A 25,290-nucleotide genomic window follows, 5' to 3' on the forward strand; every position below is an offset into this window, starting at 1 on the left:
TTATAAATGCGAAAGTTTAGATGAATGGAGGGATTGAGGGATGTTTGTTAGAGTTTGTAGCCAAACGGCTAAATTAATTTTGATGAAATTTGGCATAGATGTAGTGGATAGTCTGGAAGAACACATAGGCTACACTTCATTTTCTTTAATTCACGCAGACGAACTCGGGGTGTAAACATTTATCTTTATTAAAAAAAATGCTTGGATCGTGGACATCACTTATAAGACAATATGAAACTGGATAGAAAGTTTTAAAACCAAGCAAAACTCTTCTTAGGTTTTAACTTTAGTTCTAGCAAATTAAACAAATGTGATTTATAGAATTTTTATTTATATTTACATTTATCACTCTACAGTTTATTACGACACACTAATTGTAAAATAATTGTAATAGCTTTAAAAATACGAATAAAAGTAACTTAGTTTACTAATTGTTATGGACGGAATTACTTCTATTAAAATTAGTACACAAACTCTAAAAAAATTTAATAATGAATGCATAGACATTTTCAATAATGTTACTTAAATAAGCTTCGAAAATATTTCTTCAAAGAAAAACTCGCGATTCTATGGATATAATTTACAACAATGGAATGCAATACAAATACAAACATTCATTACTAAAATATGGAAAAAATGAAAAAAAGTGAATAGTGTTTATCAAACTATTAATCGGAAAAGACAATGATTGTTTTACTAAAATTTTTACATTAAATATGTCAACATACAAATACATAGGCATGTTCAATAATAAAAAATGTTATATGATGAAATTAAAGGGTAAATTATAATTTTTATACCTAGCTATAATGTTGGGTAATTCACTAACATTTGGAAGTATTATTTTCAATAAAAACGGTCAGTTAGCAGTAAATTTCTTCAGTCTGCTATTTCTCTCTTTATTGTTAATACAATATGCAAATTTGATTAAATCCAAAAATAAAATAAACATTACAAGAAAACCTATTGTAGTTAATCTGTTACAGTTCAAATAACGGACTTAATCATGCCAAGTTCAAAAGTAAAATGTGACGGAGATTATTTTGTATGTACAGTCGCCTTCTTTCGTGGTGTACCAGTTTCATAAAAATATCTTCCTCTTTTCAAACGTAAATTCCACCCCTTATGAAAAACTAATAAAGCTATTCATGTTTCAATGATAATGAGTACGCTTTCTTTCATATTCAGTAAATTAATTTTTGTACAATCACATTCAAAAGTGGTACATATATTTCAGAGTTTTCGTTGATGACGACTGTACATTTATCTATTTTGATATTGATCTTGCTTTTGATTATTTTTATAAACTAAAATATAAAACTATTGCAACAGAAACCGCAGGAAAATGTAAGTTGTGCAAATAATTGTTGAATTTCATGTAATACGTGAGTTAATCATGATTTTCAATTCATGAAACGTGATAATATCAATAATAATATTAACTTAGTTATAAAACAAACGCACACTCTTTGTAATTATGCATACGTGATGATACAAGAACATCTTCATACTAAAATACAAAAAATAGCACAACGCATAAAAAAAATTACACAATAACTACTTTTTTAAATTTCATATTATGTACACGATGCAATAAACTGGTTGTTACAAACAAAAGTACTAAAACTTTTTGCGCTCAACAAAAAAGTATCAAAGTATGAAGTTTGTAACGTATTTTTGGTTCAGTAAACAGGCGGCTTTATATTTACATAGAACAGAACTGAAAAATGTAAGGCAGTGTTATAATATCTTCTTATGATAAACAAGAAGGCACTAATTTGGCAACTTACAGTTTTCCTAATGTACCATCAGCAAAAAACTATATCAGTTTTTCTTGATAATCGATAGGATATTTTATTCAAGCACTTCTCTCATTGGGTATTATTTGAACAACAGTTTCTTGGTTGTTACTGAGTACGGTGTATTGCGATTTGTTGAGTTCGTCCCTTCTTATCTTGCTTTTGTCGACGGTACGAATGCGCGTTCTTAACTTGCTGCAGCGACCGTCCATGATCTTCTCGTAAGGCTCTGAAAATGGATAGCAAACTATATCAATCATTTATTATAATAGAATTGAAATCTTTTTTAAAGTCAGTACACTTTTATTCTTTACAATACAACAAAATCTCAGAACTGTATCTTGTTTTAGTAAGAATTACGTAATAATGCGGTGACAGCATTATTGTACAAACAATAGGATTCCGGATTCTTGTCTATACAAAAGAAACACTTGACGCTTTATGTATGGAACAGTTATTTTACAATGAACAATAAGTTATTTAGGATTACGCTTCATGATATTTAAGATTTACCGTGATTATCATGCTACAATTAACGTAACGTCATATCCGATATCAAATACTTACGATTTTTTCTGAAGGAATTATGACAAGCCAGATGACAAATCGAAGGAAAGCCTTTGAGCTTATCTGGGTTTATCGGGACCATATTCAGTGGGGCTCCGCAAATCGGTTCTTTCTTTCCCTTGCATGAGTTAACACAAACGCTGTAATTGTGTCCTTTCCGGCTCTGCGGTCTACGTGAGGATGGTCTCCTTGTCGTTGTCGACGGATTGATCTTGATGTTTGTGACAGAACCTCTTGGTGCGGACACACGTATTGTCAAAGCTGGAGTTTTATTAAGGCGTTGCGTCGATGGGACTGCACTAGATGCATTCATCGTTGGAATAACGCTCGCTAAAGTTGCATTAGGGTTTCCAGTAGAAGTCAAGCTAGGGCCGACTGTAGAACTCGAAAAGATTGAAGGGCTATAGTATGCTGGACCTAGTAAAGTACTTGGGTTTTGCCATGGCCCACCGAATAATATAGGTGATGAAGTGACGAAGATTTGTTCTTCTCGTTTTATCGGTCTAATAGTTGATGAGCTCATTTGTATCGCAGATATTATATCCGGTAGCGGTCTTTCCGTTGTGGAATACCTTGTTGTTGTTGATTGAGTTGATCTCGGCGGTGTTGTGGTTTCCTGAGTTGTTCTTGATGTTATAGGTTCTCGGGTGCTTTGTTGAGTTGATTCCGGAGTAGTACTTGGTCTAGATTGAGATGCGGATTCGGGATATTGTTGAATGGATAGTGGAGCTTGCTGATATATAAGAAAATAATTAGGTTGCCCGGTTGATTGTTGTTGTTGGGGCGAAGCTTGGAATTGAGGAAAGGATTGTAATTGAGGTATAGGGCGCTCTGGAAGACTTTGCGCAGATATAACTTGAATCGGACGAGGTTGAGGCTGGTATATTACTCTCTGTTCTCTTTCGTCTTGAGCTCTAGGTAATAATGAAGTGTCTCTGTCTATGGGCAAAACTCTCCTAGTTGTATCTTCTGTAGTAAAAGATTCTGCAACTGAGGTTTGTCTTAACGAAGTCGACGAGGTTGTTGAAAGCCCTTTTTCGGGTTCGGAAGTTGTAGGTGACGATGCAACTACGATAGGTTTAGATGATAATGTTTCCGGTGTAGTAAATATTTCGGTGATTGGTTTTGGTTGGTAACTGGATTCGTTTATGAGATTTGCCTCGTACCACTTTGGCAATGAATTCGATATTTCTGCTCGACATAGTTGTAACACTGCAAGAAATAAATAGAAATGATCATACATAATATTTATTTATTAAAGGGACAATAATAGTATAGTAATATTAATGCTTTTTAAGGAAATTAATGAATGTCAGTTTTACATAAGCGTCTTTGAATAGCCTATTTATTATATTTGTGAATTAAAATGTTACATAAAGCGGTGTAAAGCTTTCTGCAATTTGTTAAGAAAAAATAGAAAAACACATTTGAAATTAATTGATTCTTAAACGTTGGATATATATATTTTTAGTCTTATTTAAGCGAACTCCGTCACATGTTGCGGCGGAAAGAAACCCGTTTTCAAGGTCCGCTTTTTGCAATCGGTCTCCCTTAAGGTCAAGTCCCTTCGTCAATACAGAGGAAATATTTTCGTTTCATTGATCAAAATCGCGCTAAAAATAAAACAGATATTGTCAACAGTACATTAATATGAAAAGAAGGTAATTTTCGGGATACTTTACGTGGTTTAGTTTGGTCACAGCTCGTAGTAATCGTACTTTTAAAAAGGAAGACAGAGCCACCTGCAGTATCTATTATTACATAAATGGCCTTTGCGGAAATTCCGCGACTTCAGCTAGATTATATAGCGTTTTTTGCGTTATAGTACACGGTATTACTCCGATTTTTCTGATATGTAATGTGCTGTTAGTTGCTCGTAAAAATATTACGTGCCAATATGGTATGAAGCATATTAAAAACACAATAATGTTACTTAACCTATTGAAATATTCAAGTTCTGTTTGGAAACAATTTTACCATAAGTCACCTGTTGACCTAATTGCGGACGATGTGAATACCGTGTCATTGTTTACCATGATAAGAGTACTTAATTTTTTCTAAGACATCATGTAGGTCGGATGTAATTTAACCTACTAATTCTCTATTTTACATGTAAGTTATAGTATCAAGGTGGTACCAATCTATAAACCCCAGTGAATACAATGTCTACGATAATGTACACAGTTCCCATATTTAGTATAGCAGTGAATGACATTTCACATTCCATTGGCAACTGTGACTTGCATAGGACAGCAGTTGCATTTAGAATTTTATAAATTTCGAACTATCTCTACATGCCTTAGAGACGCGATGGCTTAAGCAGTTTGTAGAAAAACAGAAATAATCAGCTTAGAACCGCTTTGGATACTTTTTCACACAATTATTTGTTTAGAACTTTATGTGTAAACTAGCTTTCGCTCGCGACTCCGCCCGCGCGGAATTAAAAAAAAACAAATGCAAGTAGCCTATGTGTTCTTGCAGACTATCCTCTACATCTATGCCAAATTTCGTCAAAATCCGTTCGGCTGTTTAGGCTACAAACTCTAATAAACATCTATCCATCCGTCTAAACTTTCGCATTTATAATAATAGTATGACGTATGATTAGTAAAATTGTTTGAAAGAAAAAAATAAGTTTAACAAATGAAGATATGTTCAAATTAAGTTTGAAAAGTAAACGGTATTTATAGTAATTGTTAGACAATATACAACCGCTATTTTCTAAACCAACACACCAACGTATGTTTTTATTTTTTATGTGTAAGTAAACCGTAGTATAAAGAATGAATGCAAGGAAATGATGTAACTATTATTTCGCAATAGAATTATTTGACCAACAGCCGTTCGTTGAACCGATTACGATATTTACAAATAAGCTTCAATGGGAAGTAGTTTTCCGATAAAAGTTGTTACTAACACTGTAGTAGTATGATGATAGTTTCAAGATTACTTCCTTGCATATTTTTTTTTAGGATTAACCGATGAAGATTTCGTTTCGACCGTACGTGATTGGGACAACTGGAAGCCGTTAGATAATTTAAATTTTAAAGGAACGAATTAGGTTGGTTTGTTTAAAAATATGCGAGAGCTTATTTATTTAAATTAGAAACACATTCCGTAACTGTAATCAACATTATATCTTACAAACATGCAACATGCATTTGGAATACAAAACGATTCGTGCAGTGATCAATGCAACTATACGAAATATATAGGCCGTATACCATGCTCCATTAAACCTTAACACACCGGTTATGTTTACATCGTAACAATATGAAAGTGTACTCACGCGCTATAACGACGAGCGTCGATACGTGCTTCATGGTGAACTGCTGAGGACGGAGTGCCGACTGCGGCCACGGACCGTACGTTAGCAGTAATGTGTGAAAGATGGCCAACTGTTGTTTAAACCACCGGACAGTCTTGTTTTTCTCTACAGTTTACCGTAACCTGTCTTGTGTGTACCTTAACGGACTAGTGGCTTGTCTTAGCAATGAATTGTCTTTTTCTTTTTAAATGTCTTTTAAAAATAATACAACATTTGTGACATTCACACGAATAGAGTTAAAAAACACTAAGTTCACCGAATGACAGATGGTATGGTTGCTTTTATGGAATTGTATGTTATGTTGTATTCTCATTTCTAATTGGGCGGTCCTGCTCAGTGCGCAAAGTTTTCTCAAAGACTTGGTTACCCTAAGCATGGGAGTGGCAGGTTGGCCGAGTGCGTGCTTGGCACCGAATCATCGAAGGCGTCGAAGTCAACTTTAATCGAGTCCATCAGGAATTGTAATTGAGTAATGTTGAAATTAAAGGCATAATTGTTCGCATAGTTACTGATACGTCTAGCATTTACTTATCTGTTAAGTAATGAACTGACACAAGAAAATAAAAATAGGATTATAAATAGGTAACTCAACGAAATTCTGGTAAAAAATTATTGCTTTTGATTAAGGATCGATTATAGCAGTTGCTTAAAAATAGATGAAGAAATGTTTCGTTTCAATTCGTCAAGTTTTCTTTAAGGAATACACAAGACCACCATAATACCACAACAGTGTGTGCATTTTTTTTTATTATTTGTTAAGCTAGCGCTTGACCACGATCCCTGAAGATCACCTGACCAGATCACCTGAAGGAGGTGACGATGCAGTCGAAAGATGGTACGAGCTAGCTTAGGTAGCTGTTCACTCTCCTTTTGAGGGCCCCCACGTCAATGCATTTCTCGTTATTGTTAGAATTATATGTATTCTGTTATGGTTCTAAAGGACAGTTATTTTAATTACGTTTACTCATCGGGTATGTATCCGAGTACTCAAGGTCGGCAGCATTGTTGGTCCCAAACCTAAACATTACTGATTAAACCTTGTGTTACTTCATAGACGATACTAAGTGACGAATTGATAAATTCTATACATTACTATTCAAGTTCTATAGACCAAGATACCTTCAACATTATCCACATACCTATGGCCAAAACAAAATGCAGTTAAAAACAGTATTCGTAATGGTAATAAAAAAGGATCATTTGTCGATGGCATTTCACCCTTTTGGCAACAGATTGTGGGCTCTATCGCCGTAAAATATTTATGTATTGCATGGAAAAATGTGAAATAGGAATAAAACGACTTCGAATAAGTAGTACATATTAGTGATAGCTGCTCACCCTTAGACGTAGATTATCGGCTGGTGGCGCCATGCATTTAATATGATTACAATTATAGAGTTAACACGTTGAATGCCACTAGGATTTTTTGATCCCAAATGTAGATGGCACTGAAAGTGTTAACTGCTTTGTGGGAAGATAAACGAGAGTGTAGTATTACCAGTATAATACGGATAATAACAGCCGGGGAATATAGATAACAAGAGTGGATAAAGGACAATGGCGATTGTACGTGTGTATAAAATCTGCAATTGTGAAAACTTCAATACCAGAAGTGATCTTAGATAATAGAAGCAATATCAATAAGCTCCCACGAACGTGTATACCATTATAGAGGGAAAATGAGCATAGAACGGTGTATGAAAATCTCTAACGACCATCTAGGCTTAGTCTAGAATAAAGCAGCGACCATTAACACCGACAAACTTAATTTTTACAACAGTTTTTTTATTCAATTATAAGACGTATCTTTATGAACCTACTAGTTTTCACACGCGACTCCGTCCGCATAGAATAAAAAAAAATGTAAGTAAGTAGCCTATGTGCTCCAGACTATCCTCTACATCTTCAAATATCATCGAGATCTCTTCAGCAGTTTAGGCTACAAACACTAACCAACATCCATCCATCTAAACTTTCGCATTTATAATACTTAAAAGAAGTAAGATTTTATTTACTTGTTTAATTCTTTGTAACAAATTGTAGTATTGGCAAAAAGGATAAACTCCACTCTTCATTGAAATATGTGTTTTAATGTTTAGTCTAGTCTATGTAGAGTGTAGTCTGTGCGAATACGACAACATGCATATGAGGTCCTTACTCAGTCAACTAATCATAATTGAGGACTGATTAACGTTGATTTTAAATTGAGAAAGTAATTGCTTTAATAGCTTAGGTTATAGATAGTATATTTATACTCTCTCCGTCTTTAGGAAGGTTTCCTACGATTTGTTTGGCTGGCTGAAAAATAACCGAATTTATATATGAGTCTGCTCATGTTACAAAGAAATGCGACTAATATAAGACACGTTTTCCACTATAAATTAAGCAAGGATATATCAAATATCCTAGACAAGACGGTATGGTAAATTCCACTATATTTCCCACCGCTAACAATTAAATATTAAGAGAATGGTGACGAATGTTTGACTAAATATTTGTTCGTCCACAGGTTCTAGTACTTTGGTATGTACGGAAAAATGTAGTCATGTTTACAGAGAAACTGTTTATTTATAAGACGCTCGGCTTAAATTTGATCTCTGAAAAATTTCAAGAATACTTTATGAATATGTTACGTTGTAAACAAATTAAATTGTTGATATTGCAGAAATGGTTCTTACTAGTGTAATAAAGTACATTTAAAATAATAAAAAAAATCATTGAATAATCACATTAGATGCTTTTATTGATTTCAAATATAACGTTAGATAATACTTTATTAATCTTAAAAAATATGAAATGAAACAAAATCAAAGAGATAAAAATTGCGCCAATATAATTATAACATGAACAAAATGCGAAATACTTTTGTGGATTGAACACGATTTGTTCCTTTCTATATATTTATAAAAAGATGAAACTCTTGTAAAAAATGATCCTACTCGCACTCGATGACCGCTGACGATTCCCACCAACACGCCGGCGCCTTTTTCGTTGGGATCACCGGTCCCCTTGCAAACTAATGGACCACCAGAATCACCCTACAAATTACAATCTATATTATATTAGGCATTTGATTTGGCATCTCAAGACCAAATGTACTCTTCTACTTGACGTGCCAACTCAAGCTTGGCCTTCGCTTATATGTTTATCGCAGTATATTTGTTGAACATCCATTCCCTTTAGCTTTAGTTCTTTTGCCCTTCGTGACAATACTCACTATAGTATCATAATAAATACAAAAATACTTGCCTTTCCAACGTCCGTAACCACACTAGAAGTACAGACAAAATGGCGCATATTTCTAAAATGTTTACGGTTACATATACTTCTAGGTACAATTTCCAGATGTGCTAAAAGTAACTTATCTGACCTTGCCTGCAACAATAATACACGCAATTACACTACATGTATGTCGTCTCTCTAAGAGTGCGCCAACACCTTTGACCAAACTATCGCACAACTGTTTACTCACCCTTTGACTTCTACGAGCTTATGTGGAGGTGCGAACACTACTGGATTTTAGCTGTACAACTCAACAGTTGAATTTGCTGCAAAATAATCCACAATCGCACAACAATTGTGCGATATTTTAATTAAAGATGCGTCCGATCTCTCTTTGAAAAAACAGGGACAACATGAGAAATTTTTCTGTAAGACTATATAACTGTAAAACAATAGAGCAACAGTGAATTGTTTGGGTACTCACGGTGCCAGTCGATACAGTTTGACCGTAGCCAGAGACCAGACACTTCCCTTTGTAGTCGGCGTACTGCTTTGCGTAGGGAATGGGGCCCACGTTGCTATTATATTTGAAATCTTGCAAAAGGAACTATTAGAGAAATATAGAAAGGTAAGTCCTTTTTAGACAATTCAAACTTATTGTCTGTAGTTATTATTCAAAATAGCATTATTTCAAGCTGCAGCTAACTAATTCGTGTAAATTGTTATATGTTATGTATGAATATCTGTGTTATATATATGTATGTATATAATAAATATTTATAAACGTCCTAATAAACAAGATTACTTAGAAATGCGGAGTGTTAGGTAGAATTTACAAGCAATATAAGAAATTCAACTTTGTGTTAATGAGAATACAAAGCGTTTATGCGGAATAATAAGTGCGGACACTTTTCCGCTATTGCTGATTTCCAGCATTCTAATGATCTACAAAAAATCAATGAAACGTAATTTAGTGTTACGTATTGAACGCGTTTCGTTCTGATTAACTAAGTAATTACAACGCTTAAGCACAAAAAAGTTTTCTGGCGGTCTGTTACAAAAGTATTCACTGATTTATTAATATTTTCATGTAATATGTTGTTCTTTTACAGATAGATATAAACAAAGTAACAAAGTACGGATTTACGGATAGTAATATGTAATGCAACTGCATACCACAATAGCAATATCGTCTTTTGGGAAATGGTAAGTTTTTGGATAAACTGCCTCTTTCAATTCTCTCCATTGGCCCTCATTCGTATTATCGGTTTTCGGTTTCTGACCCCTATTCTTAAGAGTACCGGCCACTGCGTACTTGTTAGACAATTTTTGTCGATCTATATGCCTTTAAAATAAATGTTATTCTCTTTCAATCTTTTACGGGTAAATCAATTATTTTTATTTTAAAGTATATTAGTAACTAGAGCCTAATGAAGCAATTAGGTGCTCAACTACTTGTTTCTTTTAAATATTTTTTAATTAGTTGGTACTTTTGTGATCAAGGGCAGCATTGAACAAGTTATTAAAACGAAATTATAATTGTATGTTGCTGCATTAAATTGATTCTTACGAAAGAATGTTGGAAAAGGCACAACCTTTACTATTTTCAATTAATCAAGTGTAAATTGTTAATGTATAAGATAATAAAAATACGAACCCAATTCTAACGAAGATTTTAACACACATGCTCATGTCTGGTACGAAGCAATGGGCAGCTGAGAGGACTTTGTTAGGAGCGACTATTGTCCCGCCACAGAACGTCATGTAAACCTGTCTTGTTCGAGAGGCGAGCCCTTTGAACCCAACCTTACATCAGAATAATTTTAATTACTCCACAGAAATCATCATTAAAATCATCATCAGCCTTTATCTCTCCGCTATTTACATATACCAATAGGAAAGTTGTGGTTTTAAAAACAAGATTAAAGAAAATTTTCCTTAAATTTTTGTCTTTTATAAATGTATGGCAACGTTTATTTCTATAAACGGTAAAAGTTATGACTTAAGTTTGCTGGGGACCTCGGGAAGGATTTGCAGTTTAGCGTACCTGATACGAGACATCGCCGAGCTTGGCCGCCCAGCCGTTCACAACCCGAGGATAGTAATCTTCATAGATTACGTTTGAGCTATTTGTTTCTGATAGACATTTTCCAAGAATGGTAAAGAAGAAGAGAAATGCAAATTGATTTGCAAACATTAACACATTAAAATTTATTTAATTGTAAATTTAAATTGACGTTGTCAATACTTGGCCAGAGATATTGACAACTTAGCAATAATTACGCTGTGCTATATTCTAGATAAATACATTTGTGGATGACTAAAACAAATATTATTATATTTAATAACGAAATAGATTGCCTTGAGTTATTGTCTAAGCTATGTTTAAACGTCCCTTGTAAATCAATTCGTTCCATACCACATCTCCATCATCCATGCCCCAGGCATCATCAAATTATAGGCAAAATAGTTATATTGTGCGTGCAAGCGCAAGCTTCAATAAAATCTGTAGGCAGCACGATCTCGATCCATTCACGACGAGCGTGACTACGGCAAGAAGATGCTTAGCACTTGACTTTTTTATTTAAAACATGAACTGTTACTAACATAATTAATATGTTGTGGCTTTTGTATATTGTTATATTGTACCTAATTTATATTTTAAATAACTCTTTGGTAGTTGGCAGAAGTACCTGCTGTTTGTTTCTGCTATAATATTGCTACAAGCGAAAACTTTTTATTGGCTCTCAGTCATCTAGTTTATAGTTACTTAGATAAGGTTAGGCTGTAAGTTTTCCATATATTAAATAAATAAATAAATAAATAGATAAATATTATTAAGTAAATACCGATGCTTGAACTTGGCTGCCTTCAGCGGTTCAAGAGTTTTTCTACCGTATTTAATTAACACAGTAGTTTCGAATAGCGATGAGTTGTTTAGGTCATCATAGTTGTAGTTGCTGTAGGAAACCTTATCATATGGATTTACTGCACATTAATCCACTGGAATGAATGGAATCCGAATGGATTGTATCCATTATAATCCATTTGTAGGACATCAAACTGTAGCAACCAATCGCTAGGCGGATTAAACTGTACGAGAGGAAATAAAGCCATTTACGGATTTACTTATAGGATTAAACAGGAACAGATTAAAGCAAAGATTATTCATGTAGGAAAAAAAACGTTTAATGATATATGTCGGAGAAAGTAATTGGATTTGTTTGGATTTATTTGGATATTACATTAAGTTTTTAAGGCATTCATAAATCTTATTTTTTCATCTTTGAAGTATCATAGCAACATTATTCCCATCTAGCACGTCAATAAAGAAATTAGTAAAATGTCATTTGTGTCGTATTTATCACTTTTTAGATTTGTTTCAGGTCAAAACTTTAAATAAATTTAAAAATGAATACTGCAGATATGATTTTGTGATAATAAACTTCGACGATGTATTGTTAAAATTAATAGTTTGGCTTTCATAATGTATAAATGAGGGGAATAAGGTGGAAACGCACCTTAACTGTTATTATTGTATTATTGATGTTTTTTGAACAATATTTGTGTAAATTGGAGCCTTTTGTTGAAGTTGTCACTACTAACGGTACATTCAACTTTATTGTAAGTACCCTATACTTATAAAACACGGAACACGAAAATAAAATCAAATGACAGTAAACAAGTACTTATCTATGTAACTTATCGTAACAAACTATATTGTGGAAAAATAAAGACAGTACTGGCTTTAGAATATGGCGTGATTGGGGCGCCTAACAGAAATAGGCGCCATAGGTCTACTAAGTACTCTTAAATTAATATAAAAATAACCTCCCTGCAGTTCAAATATTGCCCAGGGCGCTAGTATAGCTAGGTTTAGTACATTAATGTCTGTGTCCATCATTTCCATCAGCCGTCCTTGTTTTCTCTCATTCCTTCTCTCTCACTCTCTCTTCCATTTAAGTGTGAAAATACGAAAACAAGTGCAATAATGCAAGCCGTGATAACTTTATCGATAATTGATGTAAAGACATGTTTTATTACATGTTTTAACAATACTGTTCTTTTCGTGAATCAAATATTTTCTTAAATTTTGATCAACTCTTTTTAAGGATATATTAAATGAAAACAAGAAATACCAGGCAATTCAGGACTTTTGCCCTTTGAAAATAGTGGGTGGTAAAGCTGTCGCCAGCGCTTTGGTGCCCTATCAGGTAAATGAAACATTTTCATTAACTTATTTTGTTACTTTGTATCTACTTACATTTGTTTAAAGAAAAATTGTACGTTAAAGTACTTCAAATCATAGAAAAACGATTTGAAGCCAATTATTTTTCAGGTTTATTGCATTACACATTCCTACGCGTAACAATACAATGGTCTCTAAATCAACTAATTTATAATTCAAAACGACAAAAACTTCTACACCGAATGTGTACGAATCGTGACCGATTACGTAGCTGAGAAAGGGTTTTTATAAAGTCCTGGCTATCAGGCCTTTAAATCTAATGGCTATAGAACGAAAATAATATTTTTAAGTTTACATCTACATAAAGATGATTTCCTGACAATATCCAGATGCTGGCATGTTGAAAATCATCCATCTCAAGGAAATAATTTTAAGATTCAATCTTTGTAATAACTACAAATACTTAGTGCTAATCCCTAAATGTTGTGCTTATTAGCTTTTCGACGATAATAAATAATGTGAAATGAATCTATTGTTTGTTGATAAGTCACTTTTCTTCGTTGCATTTGCACCTTAAACACAGTTTTTCTTGTTAAAGAGCCAAGGTGATATTGATACTGTAACTGAGTTTACAATAATCTTATCTTACCTTATATTTCAGGTGGCGTTAAGAAAACCTCATTACATTGGAATGTATTGGGATTCGTTCTGTGGAGGGTCACTCGTCACTTATAAATATGTCCTCACTGCAGCCCACTGTATTGTCTCCGATAAGTAAGTTTACAATAACAACTATGACAATGATAACTCGAGTTTTTACTAAAGAAATTATAAAGCAAAAATATATACATCCCACTTATTACCTTTGTAAATATGGAGAATAATGGAGATCCTAATAGTGTTTTTGACGCTTTGGCTGCGGAAATTCACGGTTATTGTTACCCTTATTATTGTACTTTATCGTGATTTTATGATACATATTGTTTTCCACACTATCAATCAACACTAATTATTAAAAACTTGTCTGAAACTGAAGTATTGATACTATTATTTCGTGATCATGAGTTAGGTAGAGAAAGCCCCCCTTTTAGTTCTTTTCTTCTATTTTTGATGTAAATTTAACACTACTAATAATGACTACGAGTAGTGCAGTTCCCTAGCTGTTTGTTTGTACGCTGCTTCTCATAAAAAAATAATTGTGTACAGATTAAAATTAATAGCGAGTGACATCCGAGTGGTCGCGGGCACTGAGGTGACAGGGTCAATGTTCCTCGCCATGTATTTCGAGAATTGGCGCCGAGTTGAGCATTACTACATTCATATGCACTACCATACTACATTCTGGGAAAATGATATTGCACTACTTAACGTAAGTAAACGAGCTTCGTTTTTACAAAGCGTATGACCTTAGTTGTCGGATATCTACTTAACCTCATATCAAATGGATGATAGCACACTGTATATTCAAGGTTTTCTCCACTTAAAGCATTATTTTATGAATTAAAAACCAAACAAAACACTCTACTTCTTATATATAAATGTGATAGTTTCGATGGATGGATGTCATTTGTGTAACCTAAATTGCAGAACGGATCTCGATGAGATTTGACACAGGTATAGAACATAGTCTGGAAGAACACAGTCTATTTAATATTTTTTAAACTCGGCGCGGAAGGTGTCACGGGCAAAAGCTAATTGTTAATAATGTTACCGGGTGACATTTTTTAACACCTTTTAGCACCTCGTTTGCTAATATCAATGCATTATGGTTCAATACAAGATATATCGTCTACTAGTCTTGATGTTTGACTACAAGAGCAGGTGGTCTTTAGTAATAGAAACATTCAGGATAGTTTTAAAACAGAACAAGAAATGTTGTATTAACTCTATTATAGGCGTTAGGGAAATATTCAACATCTTACGTGAAGTGGTTTTTTTTATCGTAAAAGGGGATAATAACCTTTAATGTAATTTTAGGTACACATAATCATAATACAACGGTATTATTGTAAAAACAAAGGGACTTACAACGAAAAAAAAATTAAGTAATTTCAAATTAACGATAGCGTTAATATGTGATTACTGCGGGTTTTCAAGTGATTTTTTTTTCTATTTTCAGTTGGAAAAGCCATTTATTAAATCAATAGCAGTGAGACCTATCCGCCTACACACATCAGATTTAAAAGTGAACGTCGACGTTGGTTCCAAATGTATGATCTCTGGTTTCGGCACCAAAGAGAATGTAAGTATATTTCTTATTAGAACTTAAAGGTAATATTTTATGGAGTCTAATGACGTAGACGCCCTAGTCTCACAGATTCGGATATAAATTGTCTGACATGTTTAAAATGATACAAAACTTATACTGTATGACTTTTTTAGAATGAACCGTCAGCAGAGTTGAGAATGGTGTGCGTACCAATTCTGCCGACTACGAAATGTGAAGAGGTATACGGTATGGCGTACCAACGTGCTATTTACTGGTGCGTTGGCGCTAAAGGCAAGGACAGTTGTCAAGTAAGTTATTGTACCAACACTGAGCACCATTATTACCGCATATGGAATTAAGAAATCAGTAAGAGTAAAGACCATACGAAGAAAGAAAAAATATTTTATATAATATGTCCAAGAGATTTAATAACAAAAATTGTTTTGATAAATGGGGATTGGAGCCCAGTAAATATTTATTTTACCAAAGCTACAATTAATGTTAAATAAATGATAAATTACTGTTTATAATTTTTGTCCGGGTCACACGTTATCCCAGCGCTTCTGTTCTTTAAGTCCGGTATACTCGCGATCATTTTCTTCAATTCGGCTGTAGTGGACACAGTTTTCACCAACAAATTAGCGTCATTGGGTTCTTCTGTTGTATATACATTCTGCGGATGTTTTTCGTACACAACGTAATAATTATCATTGATAAGACGATAAACAGCGTGCCTTTTGATTTCATCACCACATTTACATTTCAATTCCAACGCTGGTGCAACTTCGTTAAAATTTTCAACTACTAAAGTCGGCATTGTTACTGAACGTGCTGGCGTATCCGTTGCTCCTTTTCCTGCTGTTACCAAATCTGCTGTTTGATTTCCACAAGTACATGCGTTCGCTTTTTGCACGGTTATGGTATATCTGTCACATATAGGGTAGGTTACGACGTTCGGAAATGTGACTATCGGTAGCCATTCTCCAGTAAATTTCTCTATTGAAGTCAGTTCCGCGTTGCAGAATGAAAACAATAATAATATTATCCACATGTTTATTCTTTGGATGACAACTTGTAACTGCATTTAAATGTGCGGTTTCATTTATAAATACCTTCTAGGCACAATAATAACTACAGAGTAGTTTAGATAAGACTTGTTTATAGAAATGATGGTCGTTTACTTTATTGTTGTTTAACAATGAATTAGTTATTGACATGTAATTAAATTGTATTTATGGGTCCAATTGTTATTTTTAACTAGCTGTCGCTTGCGACTTCGTCCGTGTGACATTAAAAAAAATTAAAAATGTAACCTATGTTACTCACTGAAAACGTACCTTTTTAATGGTGAAAGATTTTTTAAATCAGTCCAGTAGTTTTTGAGTTATTCCAATACATACAAAATTAGATTATCGTTCCTCTATCAGTATAGATTATTATTATATAATAGGTATAGTTGTAAGAAGTATTTTCTATATATGCCTTGATAAAAATATATGAGATGTTTTTTTTTTAAATAACACTGTTTACTATTTTAAGGTTATTATTACTTTAAAGCCCTGCGGTTAAAAGTAGTTTAGATTCTTATTTATTTATTAAAAACATTTTCCAGGGCGATTCTGGAGGTCCTCTCGTGTGCTACGGGGTTCAAGTTGGCATCGTGTCGTGGGGCAGCGACTGTGGCATGTACCCTGGAGTTTATACACGGATTTTACCGTTGACCACACAGCAATATGTGCCGTTCATACAAAAAAATGCCATTTGTATACGTCGAAATGTTGTAGTTGTTCTTGTTTGTTTTTTAATATCAATGTATTTTGTTTTTCAATAAAGATCACATACATTTATTGTAGTTTTATTTTTATTGCGAACAGTGCCATCTGTTGGCGATTTGAAATACTTTTACTAGTACATGCTTCAAGTTATTATTTAGTTAGTAAGTTTATTTTAGTAGTAGTGTAGTAGATGACGCTAGTTATTTTTATTTCGTATTGCTTAATGTATTGACTAAAATAAAATAAATTGCCATTTACAAGAAAGCTTATTAAACATGTAAGAAATTCTTACTGAAACACTAATTTAAAAGTCAAAAACTTCTTCCTTGTTTCACTAGAACTTATAATGCAATAAATTAAAATTATACAAACTTAAATCCTATCAGTCTTACAAATAAATGCGGTATAAATTTAAATCTAGGAATAAACTGAGTATAACTAAATATTATTACAAATTTTGCTTACACTCAGTTTATTCCTAAGTTTAACTTTATACCGCGTTTATTTGTAAGGATGCTTGAGTAAGAAAATTATTTATTAAACTATAATTTAAGTATACTAAGCTTCGTCTTGCAAGAAACTTATTTCCGCGTTGATGTAATCTTGGAATTAGTTATAAGTCGATCTCAGACGTCTGCTTGCATTATATATCAAGAGTTTCATTACCGCCTCGCTGGCTCTGCCGGGCCCCGACGGCGCGGACGTGAAGGTAGCGCCCGGAACTCGCTCCATAAATTATAACTTCCGCTAGTTCAGAGATGGATGCCTCGAGTGTATCACACTATACGAAATTGGGAAACTATTCTATTAGATCCAAGTTGAGAATTAAATAAATAAAAGTGACAACATCCAGTTAAGGAATGAGTTCTGATCATTGATTAACCTGCAAAAATGAAAATAAATACATAAAATCTTAAATCTGCTTGAGCTTAGTTGTTTTTTATTTTTATTACACAGGTTTCTATACAGATTGTGCTTTCACATTACGATGATGTTTGTTCTGATAGTAAAGAAGAGAAAGGCATTCTTTATTTAAGATTAAGTAAATACATAAGTAACACAGTCACAAAATTTGTATTAACAGACGTATATAATACTTTTTAAATTAGTTTTAAAGTGACAAAATTGTGATTTTTACACAAGTAAAAAACACATTTTCATATAGTATTAATTTTCCCATCGTGTGAATAGTTCGTAAAGTGTTCGCTACGTATTGTCTTGAGATTCGTATTTAATTAGCGATACCACAGACAGATGGCGCTGCCCAGATATTAATAAAGCATATAAACTTGATGTGGTTTATCTTGAATTTTAAACTAATCAAGAGTTATGGTAAATATCAAAAGTGATTTTCTTGTAACATTTACAAAGGAGAATATTGATGTAGTTACAATCTGATAGTAAACTTTAAATATTTTGGTTATTCTGTTGTCTTTGAAAACTTTGCTATAAAGTCATATCGTTGATAAAACTCTTAACTGTAAATAAACAATTGATGTAAATAATTCTACGCATAAATGTTCGTCGATTACATAGAATACTTCTTTTCTTGTCTTTGACGTATTCATATGATATCACTGAATTTTGCAACAAAAAGATGTCTAGTCTATTTATCTTCGTCAGTAACAAGCAGTTCTATTTTCCAAAGTCTAGCTAAAACTATCCCTCGAAGACGATACTAATCTGCTAACTCTACTAGTCCAACTAATTAGGTCCATGTCAAACTGAACTACTAATTAAGTGGCACAAGACTAAGTTCGCCAAGTTGATTCCAAGTTGTATTGTCTTAGACCGACTCCTGTTAACCGCAGTGCTAAGTTGCATTACGTTACTTAGATACACTGACTTCTATTTTACAACAGCTAATATCAGTTGAATATTTTTTTTAGCTACACTTATGGACTTTTTAAGTATTATAATAGTTGTAGCCGCGGCTCTGCTCTGGATTAAATAAAACGTAAATGGGAGCTTATATGTTATTTCAAGACGGTGTTCTTCATCCATACGATATTTAATCTATGTAGTTCCATGCAATTTTGAATACATAAATATACTTGCATTACATTCGAAGTAAAGGCATAATGTTTAATGGTCAATTCTTAGTTCGTTTTTTATTTGATTTATCGAATGTACACACATTATGTTCATGAGTGGAGTACATTTCGTGGAGTGCGTCCGCGCTGCTAACGAAGTATTGTATGCCATCTGTTCCCTCGCTACTCTAGTGGCTTTTTGTGTTCTTTGACTTTGATGGTTTGCTACCATACGCGCTCAATAATGCCTATCCATTTTGTGCGTACATTTTTACGTGTTATTTTTAATAGGACACCAAACAATAGTATTGAAGAGTCGTTTATTTTACATCTGTAGATAAATGTGCAAAACCTAATGTTGTCTAAAAACAATAATTAGGAGATTCTAAAATCATCTGAATAACACAATTTTACGCAAATCTGAAAAGAACATTCTAATTCGTGCTGTTTCTAACGCAAAAAGACTAAGTAACCAGTTAAAATCAGTTCAAGAGTAACCATAACTGACCATTGGCAGGGGCGAGTCGCTAATGGCATAACAAAAAGCTATTTAAGTGTGGGCCCAGCCGAGCCATTACTGCATCAGGGTCCGCGCCACGGCGCTTATTAAAAATGTGGCCTGAATATCAAATTGCTATCTCTCCATTGTGTTGCACCCTAAAGAGCACAGATACACCAGCTAACCCTCGGATTTTAGAGTAAAATGCACAGAGCAATGCACACACAGAGACTAGTGAAAATAAAAATATACACGGTTTTCTATTTTCAAACTTTTATAGTTGTGAGTGGCGCCAAGCGGCTATTCTTATATTAAGCAGTTACCAGTATTGCAAATAGGTTAAAGAGAAGATGTTACCATTGTACCAAATAAATAATAATAAGTTAACGTTAATCGAACCAAGCTAATAAGATGTATATGCAATAATGGCGATATGAACCGCAGTAAGTAAAAAGTGCATTTCTCTGTTTATTTCTACTCTATGCACAAAAGACTACGGGACAAGCAAAACTGTTATTCAGGGGCACAAGCCCATCCCTAACAGCGCTATTGTTTGTTTTTTATATAAATAAATTCAGTTGTCACATCTCCCATGATAAATGGTACTTCTGACACGTCGGTCATATGGCGAATTTTGAGCCACTTGTCGGCTCAAGGTTTGTTATATCTAAGTTTTTGAGGGTCGCGTTTTGATATATGGAAATGTTGTTTTAGTGAAGGGAAATTATTGCCATTGTTATCGGTTAAGTGGAGAATGTCATGCAAACAAACAAATGACGGAGTACCAGTAAATGAGTAAAAAGTATTATTATATGAGTAAAAGAAATAATTGGTCTCAATATCTTTTGAAGAAAACGGATTTGCTGCCATTGTGTTGAAGTTTAAATCGCAACCCAAACATTGTACTAATTTTCACTGGTTAATATCACGGAACATCGCAACATTAACATTTTTAAAGTTTAATTTTTTCATCTCGTGTCGGAGTTCTCGCTGTCAAAACACATTAGTCTTCTAAATTGCAAAACTAACCGAGAGAGCCGTTTTTAAGGCGAATTTTGGCGAATATAAATAAATAATGAACGCTCAAATCCATTTGCCAGGACTTCCAAATTTTTTTCGGATCCATTACAGCGGTGCGAGGCCAATTTGAAAATATTGAATAATATAAAAGCTCCCGAAATATGAATGTGAAGATGATGTTCCGCAGAAGCGACAGAACATGCAACTTCTAATAATCGTTTTTTACTTAACCCCTATCTGTTTTTAATAACTTTAATAAGTAATATTTATTGTGTGCTACGATTTGCATCTACAAATTCTTGATTTAGTTTTCCATTTTAGCTACTGCCTTCTTACCAATAATGACAATTTTAAAATTCGAATCCCTATATGCCCCTTTTCTCTGACCTATTACTTTTGATTAAATGTTCCAAAAGTAACTAAATGTCTTTGAATAATTAGAAATCAAATACATTACAGAACATACACGACTTGTACGCTAGGCATAATTTCACGTTTAAGTCAAAATGTTTCATACCTAAGGCGTATTGAAATTATTTAATCTATGACCGCGCGTTACTGGTAAACGCATTATGACGAGTTCCCGTCGCATCTCACATCGGTGAAGTAGAGAAATGAATGCACATATCCTGCGAAATACGTCAGAAAATTTTATAGCTAACAACGTTAAACTAATGAGAATTGCTTGAAGCAAAAACTCGACTAGGTATTCATTTCAAAAGGTATTTATATTTCAGCATTGGGCAAAAAAGGCTGATAATGTTTACGGGTGAACGACTTTGCTTCAATTTATTGTGATAGTTTTGTGATGACTTAAACTATTTTAAACGGCTCTGTTATTTTAATTTATTTGGAATTCGGATGTGTCACGAATGCGTTGTGCGGAATAGTTTATGCCGATTGAAAATTCGCTTTGGTAATCTTCTCTGTGAACTAAACGTATTAGTTACCCAAGGTACTGTGTTATTACTACGTGTTTGATGAAAGAACTCGGAAATATTGTGTCATGTCATTTGTACAGACTCCAGTAACTTCTATAAGTATCCACATGACTAGTTTCCATTGCTAAAACCCCTCTATTAAAATGTTGTTATTTTTTCTAATGGTTGTTACGGAGAATAATATATTTCTGAACAGTTGTTCGGCAGTGAACATTCGCTCTAAGAATCTTACTAAATAATTCTTATTTCTCAATTTAAATATTTCTTATGCGTAGCTAAGACGCCTCATTGGAATGCAATAATCCATTTCCTTGCGGACCTTAAACAGAACAATGGGATCTAGATCCAGGCATCACAATTAGGTTACTATTGTGTTAAGTCAGGTAGCCTGTTAGGTCAAAATCCTTAGGGAAATAATTTGCATTTGAAAGTATCTACAATTATAATTAAATCATAATTAATATTGTTTAAAGCTGGAGTGTTAATTATTTATCTAAATGCATTAAAACATAAAAAAGTATTTGTCGACGCAAAATTATACAAATATAAACGGAGACAAATCATTTTTTTTTAATATAAAGTTTCTACTTACTACTTTTATAGCAGTTGTTATACGTTTCTTTGGGAAATCATGAATGTGAGTAACAAGATATTAGAAAATGCAGTTTACTTTCGTCATACATCGACTTGGAACGAAAAACATACATTAGGAAAGTTGAAAAAAATTTACACAGTATTAGAAAAAAAGATCATTGCGTTTTTACTGAACCGAATCGGAATAGTATCGTACCCCATTAAAGCAGCAATATACAGTAACTTATCCTATCCTAGCCGTTAGAAACGGACTCCTAGCGTTTCCCTTCCTACTTCATTTTAATTCGAAACCTTAAGTCAGCTTTAAATTACACTTTTTGCTGCCCTTATAACACCCTCGACGACTGTCTCGGATTAAGGGCTACCAACGGGTACTTTTTCCAGTGCCAAGAAACATCGTAGTACCTTTAGATGCCCCCCGGGGGGTACTTTCAGACCCTTAACGTTTACGACTACACGATTGCTTTTCTATGAAGGGACTAAGAAATGTTCGCGACAAAAACAGACATATGGTGCGACGGAAGTTGATAAGAAATTGATTAGTCGAGTGAGTGTGAACATCGCGTCTAGTGGCCACTCGAGTGGTTAGTGTTACGACTTTTGACACCCTTATTTGTCGATTTTATTGCTTCCGATTTTTTTGCATATCGTTGCTTAACGATATCATAACACGTGGCTTATAAGGAACTACTATAAAATGCCTTCTTTAATTAACTTGTAATATTTGTTTCTATTGATAATTTCTGTGATCTCTTCATAAGTCCTCATAAGATGTTACGACTACAAGATACAGTATAAAATTAATAAAAATCAAATATTTTCTTTATCCATTAGTAACAAAAAATAAAACAAAAAAATGTACAGTAATTGACAAACAAGGATGTAATTATATATGCGTATACACAATACCTATCTAATAGTTTAGATACTTCCTTTTTATGTTTCAAATTCATATAAATATAGGTATTGTGTATGCGCATGTATTATTACATCCTTGTTTGTCAATTACTGTACATTTTTTGGGGTTTTTTTTTTATAAACAATTCAACTCAAAAATGACAAAACAAAAAATAAAACTAACAGTTTTTGTCAATGTCGGTACTATTAATCTGACACTTTTGTGACAAAGTTTTTGTCTAATTTCGGTGGCTTTGTTATTTAAAAGAGTAGCCTAAAGACGTATTTATGTTGCCCATTGAATGTGCCAGTCAAAATGTTTGTTGATTTGTCGGAACCGCATGTGGTAAATGTTATGGTCAACTGATTTTAAGTAACCTGCTATTTTTTATATTTCAAACTACTGTTTGCCGATAACAACAAAACTGTTACTAAATATTGAGTTAAGAAAATTAAGTTGTTAGTACGTATGTAGATTCTGTATTGTATTAAACCTTATGGTTGTTTTTTATATAACCGGTTTATGATGATAGTTTAGTTGGCTTACATTTTGCAGATTATTTTTTCTTACCTCGTATGTAGCTACTACGTGATCTTAGTGCTATACACTTTATTGATCATCTCAAGTTGTAGCAAAAAACAATATATCACATGGATCAATTCTCTAGGCACTTCTGAGAGGCGTGGCTTACAGTGGGCGTGGTGAGAGGGCGGTCCCTCTGTGACCTCCCTGAGCACTTTGCGTCCGCCAAGGCCTTGAAAACTTGTTTGTTGTTGTTCAAATAACTTTGATATTAGTCATTTTATACGTCAACGTTGCTGTATGAGAGCTTTTTATTAAGTAGGCAAACAGTTTTCTCATTTTAGTATTAATGTTCAGAAAGAGTATGCTAAGAGTAATTACTTTTCTTAGTGTTCTTTAGTTAAAGTATATTACTACGTCTTAAAGCTGAGATACACATAGCAAAAAAAGGACGTATACCTGCATGCTAGTCAGAAGCGTGTCAACAATTTGCCAATATACACACTACAGTAAAATGTTTACGAGATGGTACACGACATGGTGTGTCAGTGTCAAGCTTCGTAAGGAGCGTAAGAGCCCCCTCTTGCCCTCCCTCGATTTACATACCTGTAGCTGTCATAAAATCAAATTTCGTGCTAGTTACTCGCATACCCAAAAGCTTTTACACATGTGTGTAACTTGCGAGTGCAAGTATATCAGGTACTGGCATGTATACACCTGTCCTTAAGCCGTGTAAAAAAGATGTTTTAAGTTATTTCTAGTACGTGTGGTACATAATGTTTTTAACGATACGTTTTGATACAAGTTGATGTCACGCTAAAACTTGTAAAGGATCTGCTTGTTTTTTTTAAAGTTGTGAATCGAAAGTTTTGGTTACTTTTATGACCTTAGGTTGAAAATGATTTAAAATCTAAAATCACAACGTTGAATACGTAATATGTAATTCTAACAAAAACGTTTCATGTAACATTAATTACAAGTACTGGTCTTTACTTTCAAAAATATAAGAGTGTGAAAAACGACAGACAATAAGGAAAAAGATTTTACTAGTTAACGTTCGTTGACTTAAAGACGTGTTTGTCGCATATTTTAGTCACCGTTACTGAAATTTTATTAGTTTGTCAAGTCATTACTGGATATTTATAATAATAGATGTCACAGAATAAGCTGGTTAAAACTTAAAACTTTAACTATCTAGATATTTATTTATAAAATTTTAGTTTGAAATGTCGTATATGTTAAGTTTTCATTTCACTGTTCGAGAATGTCTCATTTATGAGTATGGATGTGAATAACAACGAAAGGGTCTGGTCGTGTCACATGGGATTATTAAAATCGCAATAATCGCAAATTCACAGAATCTCCTCATCCGAATTTAGTTAACTTCATGATAGTATTTATATTAACTGAGTCAATTATGGTGAAATTAAATCTATGTCAAATGTATACCCTTCTACAGTTAACGTTCAGATCGCTACATAGTAATAATTAATGGCACGACAAAACCTCATCTTAGTAGTTAAAGTCAATTCCCACAGAAATTTCATCATCGTCAATCCAACTATGTTTAATAAGTAATTCGTGCGCACAGCGGCGAGCAGAGCGGCGTGGGCCGTCCCCGTGCGGCCGGTGCGGCGCGCCGTGCTGCGTCTCATCTCTCAGCCCGTCCCTTACGCGCGCCCTCGCCGAGCGGT

The 25,290-nt window shown here is 33.7% G+C and overlaps 4 protein-coding genes across 5 annotated transcripts in view; 2 read left to right on the forward strand and 2 right to left on the reverse strand.

Moving 5' to 3' along the window:
* Positions 1–313: 313 nt before the first annotated feature.
* LOC106099317 (mucin-5AC-like) lies at positions 314–5,757 on the reverse strand. Its single transcript, XM_013277829.1, has 3 exons — positions 5,656–5,757; positions 2,367–3,578; positions 314–2,028 (listed from the first exon to the last, which is right to left on the reverse strand). Exons 1-3 carry the CDS (start codon positions 5,687–5,689, stop codon positions 1,859–1,861), a joined length of 1,416 nt encoding a protein of 471 aa, XP_013133283.1. The 5' UTR covers positions 5,690–5,757; the 3' UTR covers positions 314–1,858.
* Positions 5,758–8,486: 2,729 nt separating this feature from the next.
* On the reverse strand, positions 8,487–11,168 carry LOC106099264 (trypsin epsilon-like). Of its 2 annotated transcripts, none has more exons than XM_013277750.1 (6): positions 10,964–11,168; positions 10,574–10,722; positions 10,093–10,261; positions 9,401–9,523; positions 8,944–9,069; positions 8,487–8,732 (listed from the first exon to the last, which is right to left on the reverse strand). In XM_013277750.1, exons 1-6 carry the CDS (start codon positions 11,111–11,113, stop codon positions 8,502–8,504), a joined length of 948 nt encoding a protein of 315 aa, XP_013133204.1. In that variant the 5' UTR covers positions 11,114–11,168; the 3' UTR covers positions 8,487–8,501. The 2 variants fall into 2 exon arrangements, with proteins under 2 accessions (XP_013133204.1, XP_013133205.1); XM_013277751.1 differs by lacking the exon at positions 8,487–8,732 and adding an exon at positions 9,167–9,242 and having other exon boundaries at positions 8,977–9,069.
* Positions 11,169–12,267: 1,099 nt separating this feature from the next.
* On the forward strand, positions 12,268–17,161 carry LOC106099245 (cationic trypsin-like). Its single transcript, XM_013277715.1, has 7 exons — positions 12,268–12,540; positions 13,029–13,130; positions 13,767–13,879; positions 14,312–14,474; positions 15,225–15,347; positions 15,488–15,622; positions 16,927–17,161. The coding sequence occupies exons 1-7, from the start codon at positions 12,412–12,414 to the stop codon at positions 17,143–17,145; spliced, it is 984 nt and encodes a 327-aa protein (XP_013133169.1). The 5' UTR covers positions 12,268–12,411; the 3' UTR covers positions 17,146–17,161.
* Positions 17,162–24,121: 6,960 nt separating this feature from the next.
* Positions 24,122–25,290, forward strand: part of LOC106111995 (transcription factor collier) — a 46,133-nt gene continuing 44,964 nt past the window's right edge. The window contains exon 1 of the mRNA XM_013294225.1: positions 24,122–24,156. Coding sequence (XP_013149679.1) covers positions 24,122–24,156 — 35 coding nt within the window. The remainder of the gene's footprint in view (positions 24,157–25,290) is intronic.

Source organism: Papilio polytes, unplaced genomic scaffold (genome assembly GCF_000836215.1).
Source record: "Papilio polytes unplaced genomic scaffold, Ppol_1.0 DF824135.1, whole genome shotgun sequence".
NCBI classification, from domain to species: Eukaryota; Metazoa; Arthropoda; class Insecta; order Lepidoptera; family Papilionidae; genus Papilio; species Papilio polytes.

Bases quoted from the DNA above. Each gene is read 5' to 3' on its own strand.
- LOC106099317 (XM_013277829.1), bottom strand. From the start codon at position 5,689: ATGAAGCACGTATCGACGCTCGTCGTTATAGCGC. The intron at 3,579-5,655 runs GTGAGTACACTT...TATTTCTTGCAG, and splicing joins GACGCTCGTCGTTATAGCGC to TGTTACAACTATGTCGAGCA. The intron at 2,029-2,366 runs GTAAGTATTTGA...ATCCATTTTCAG, and splicing joins TAATTCCTTCAGAAAAAATC to AGCCTTACGAGAAGATCATG.
- LOC106099264 (XM_013277750.1), bottom strand. From the start codon at position 11,113: ATGTTTGCAAATCAATTTGCATTTCTCTTCTTCTTTACCATTCTTGGA. The intron at 10,262-10,573 runs GTTCGTATTTTT...TTTATTTTAAAG, and splicing joins AAAATCTTCGTTAGAATTGG to GCATATAGATCGACAAAAAT. The intron at 9,524-10,092 runs GTATGCAGTTGC...TTTCTCTAATAG, and splicing joins AAGACGATATTGCTATTGTG to TTCCTTTTGCAAGATTTCAA.
- LOC106099245 (XM_013277715.1), top strand. From the start codon at position 12,412: ATGAGGGGAATAAGGTGGAAACGCACCTTAACTGTTATTATTGTATTA. The intron at 14,475-15,224 runs GTAAGTAAACGA...TTCTATTTTCAG, and splicing joins ATGATATTGCACTACTTAAC to TTGGAAAAGCCATTTATTAA. The intron at 15,348-15,487 runs GTAAGTATATTT...TGACTTTTTTAG, and splicing joins GTTTCGGCACCAAAGAGAAT to AATGAACCGTCAGCAGAGTT.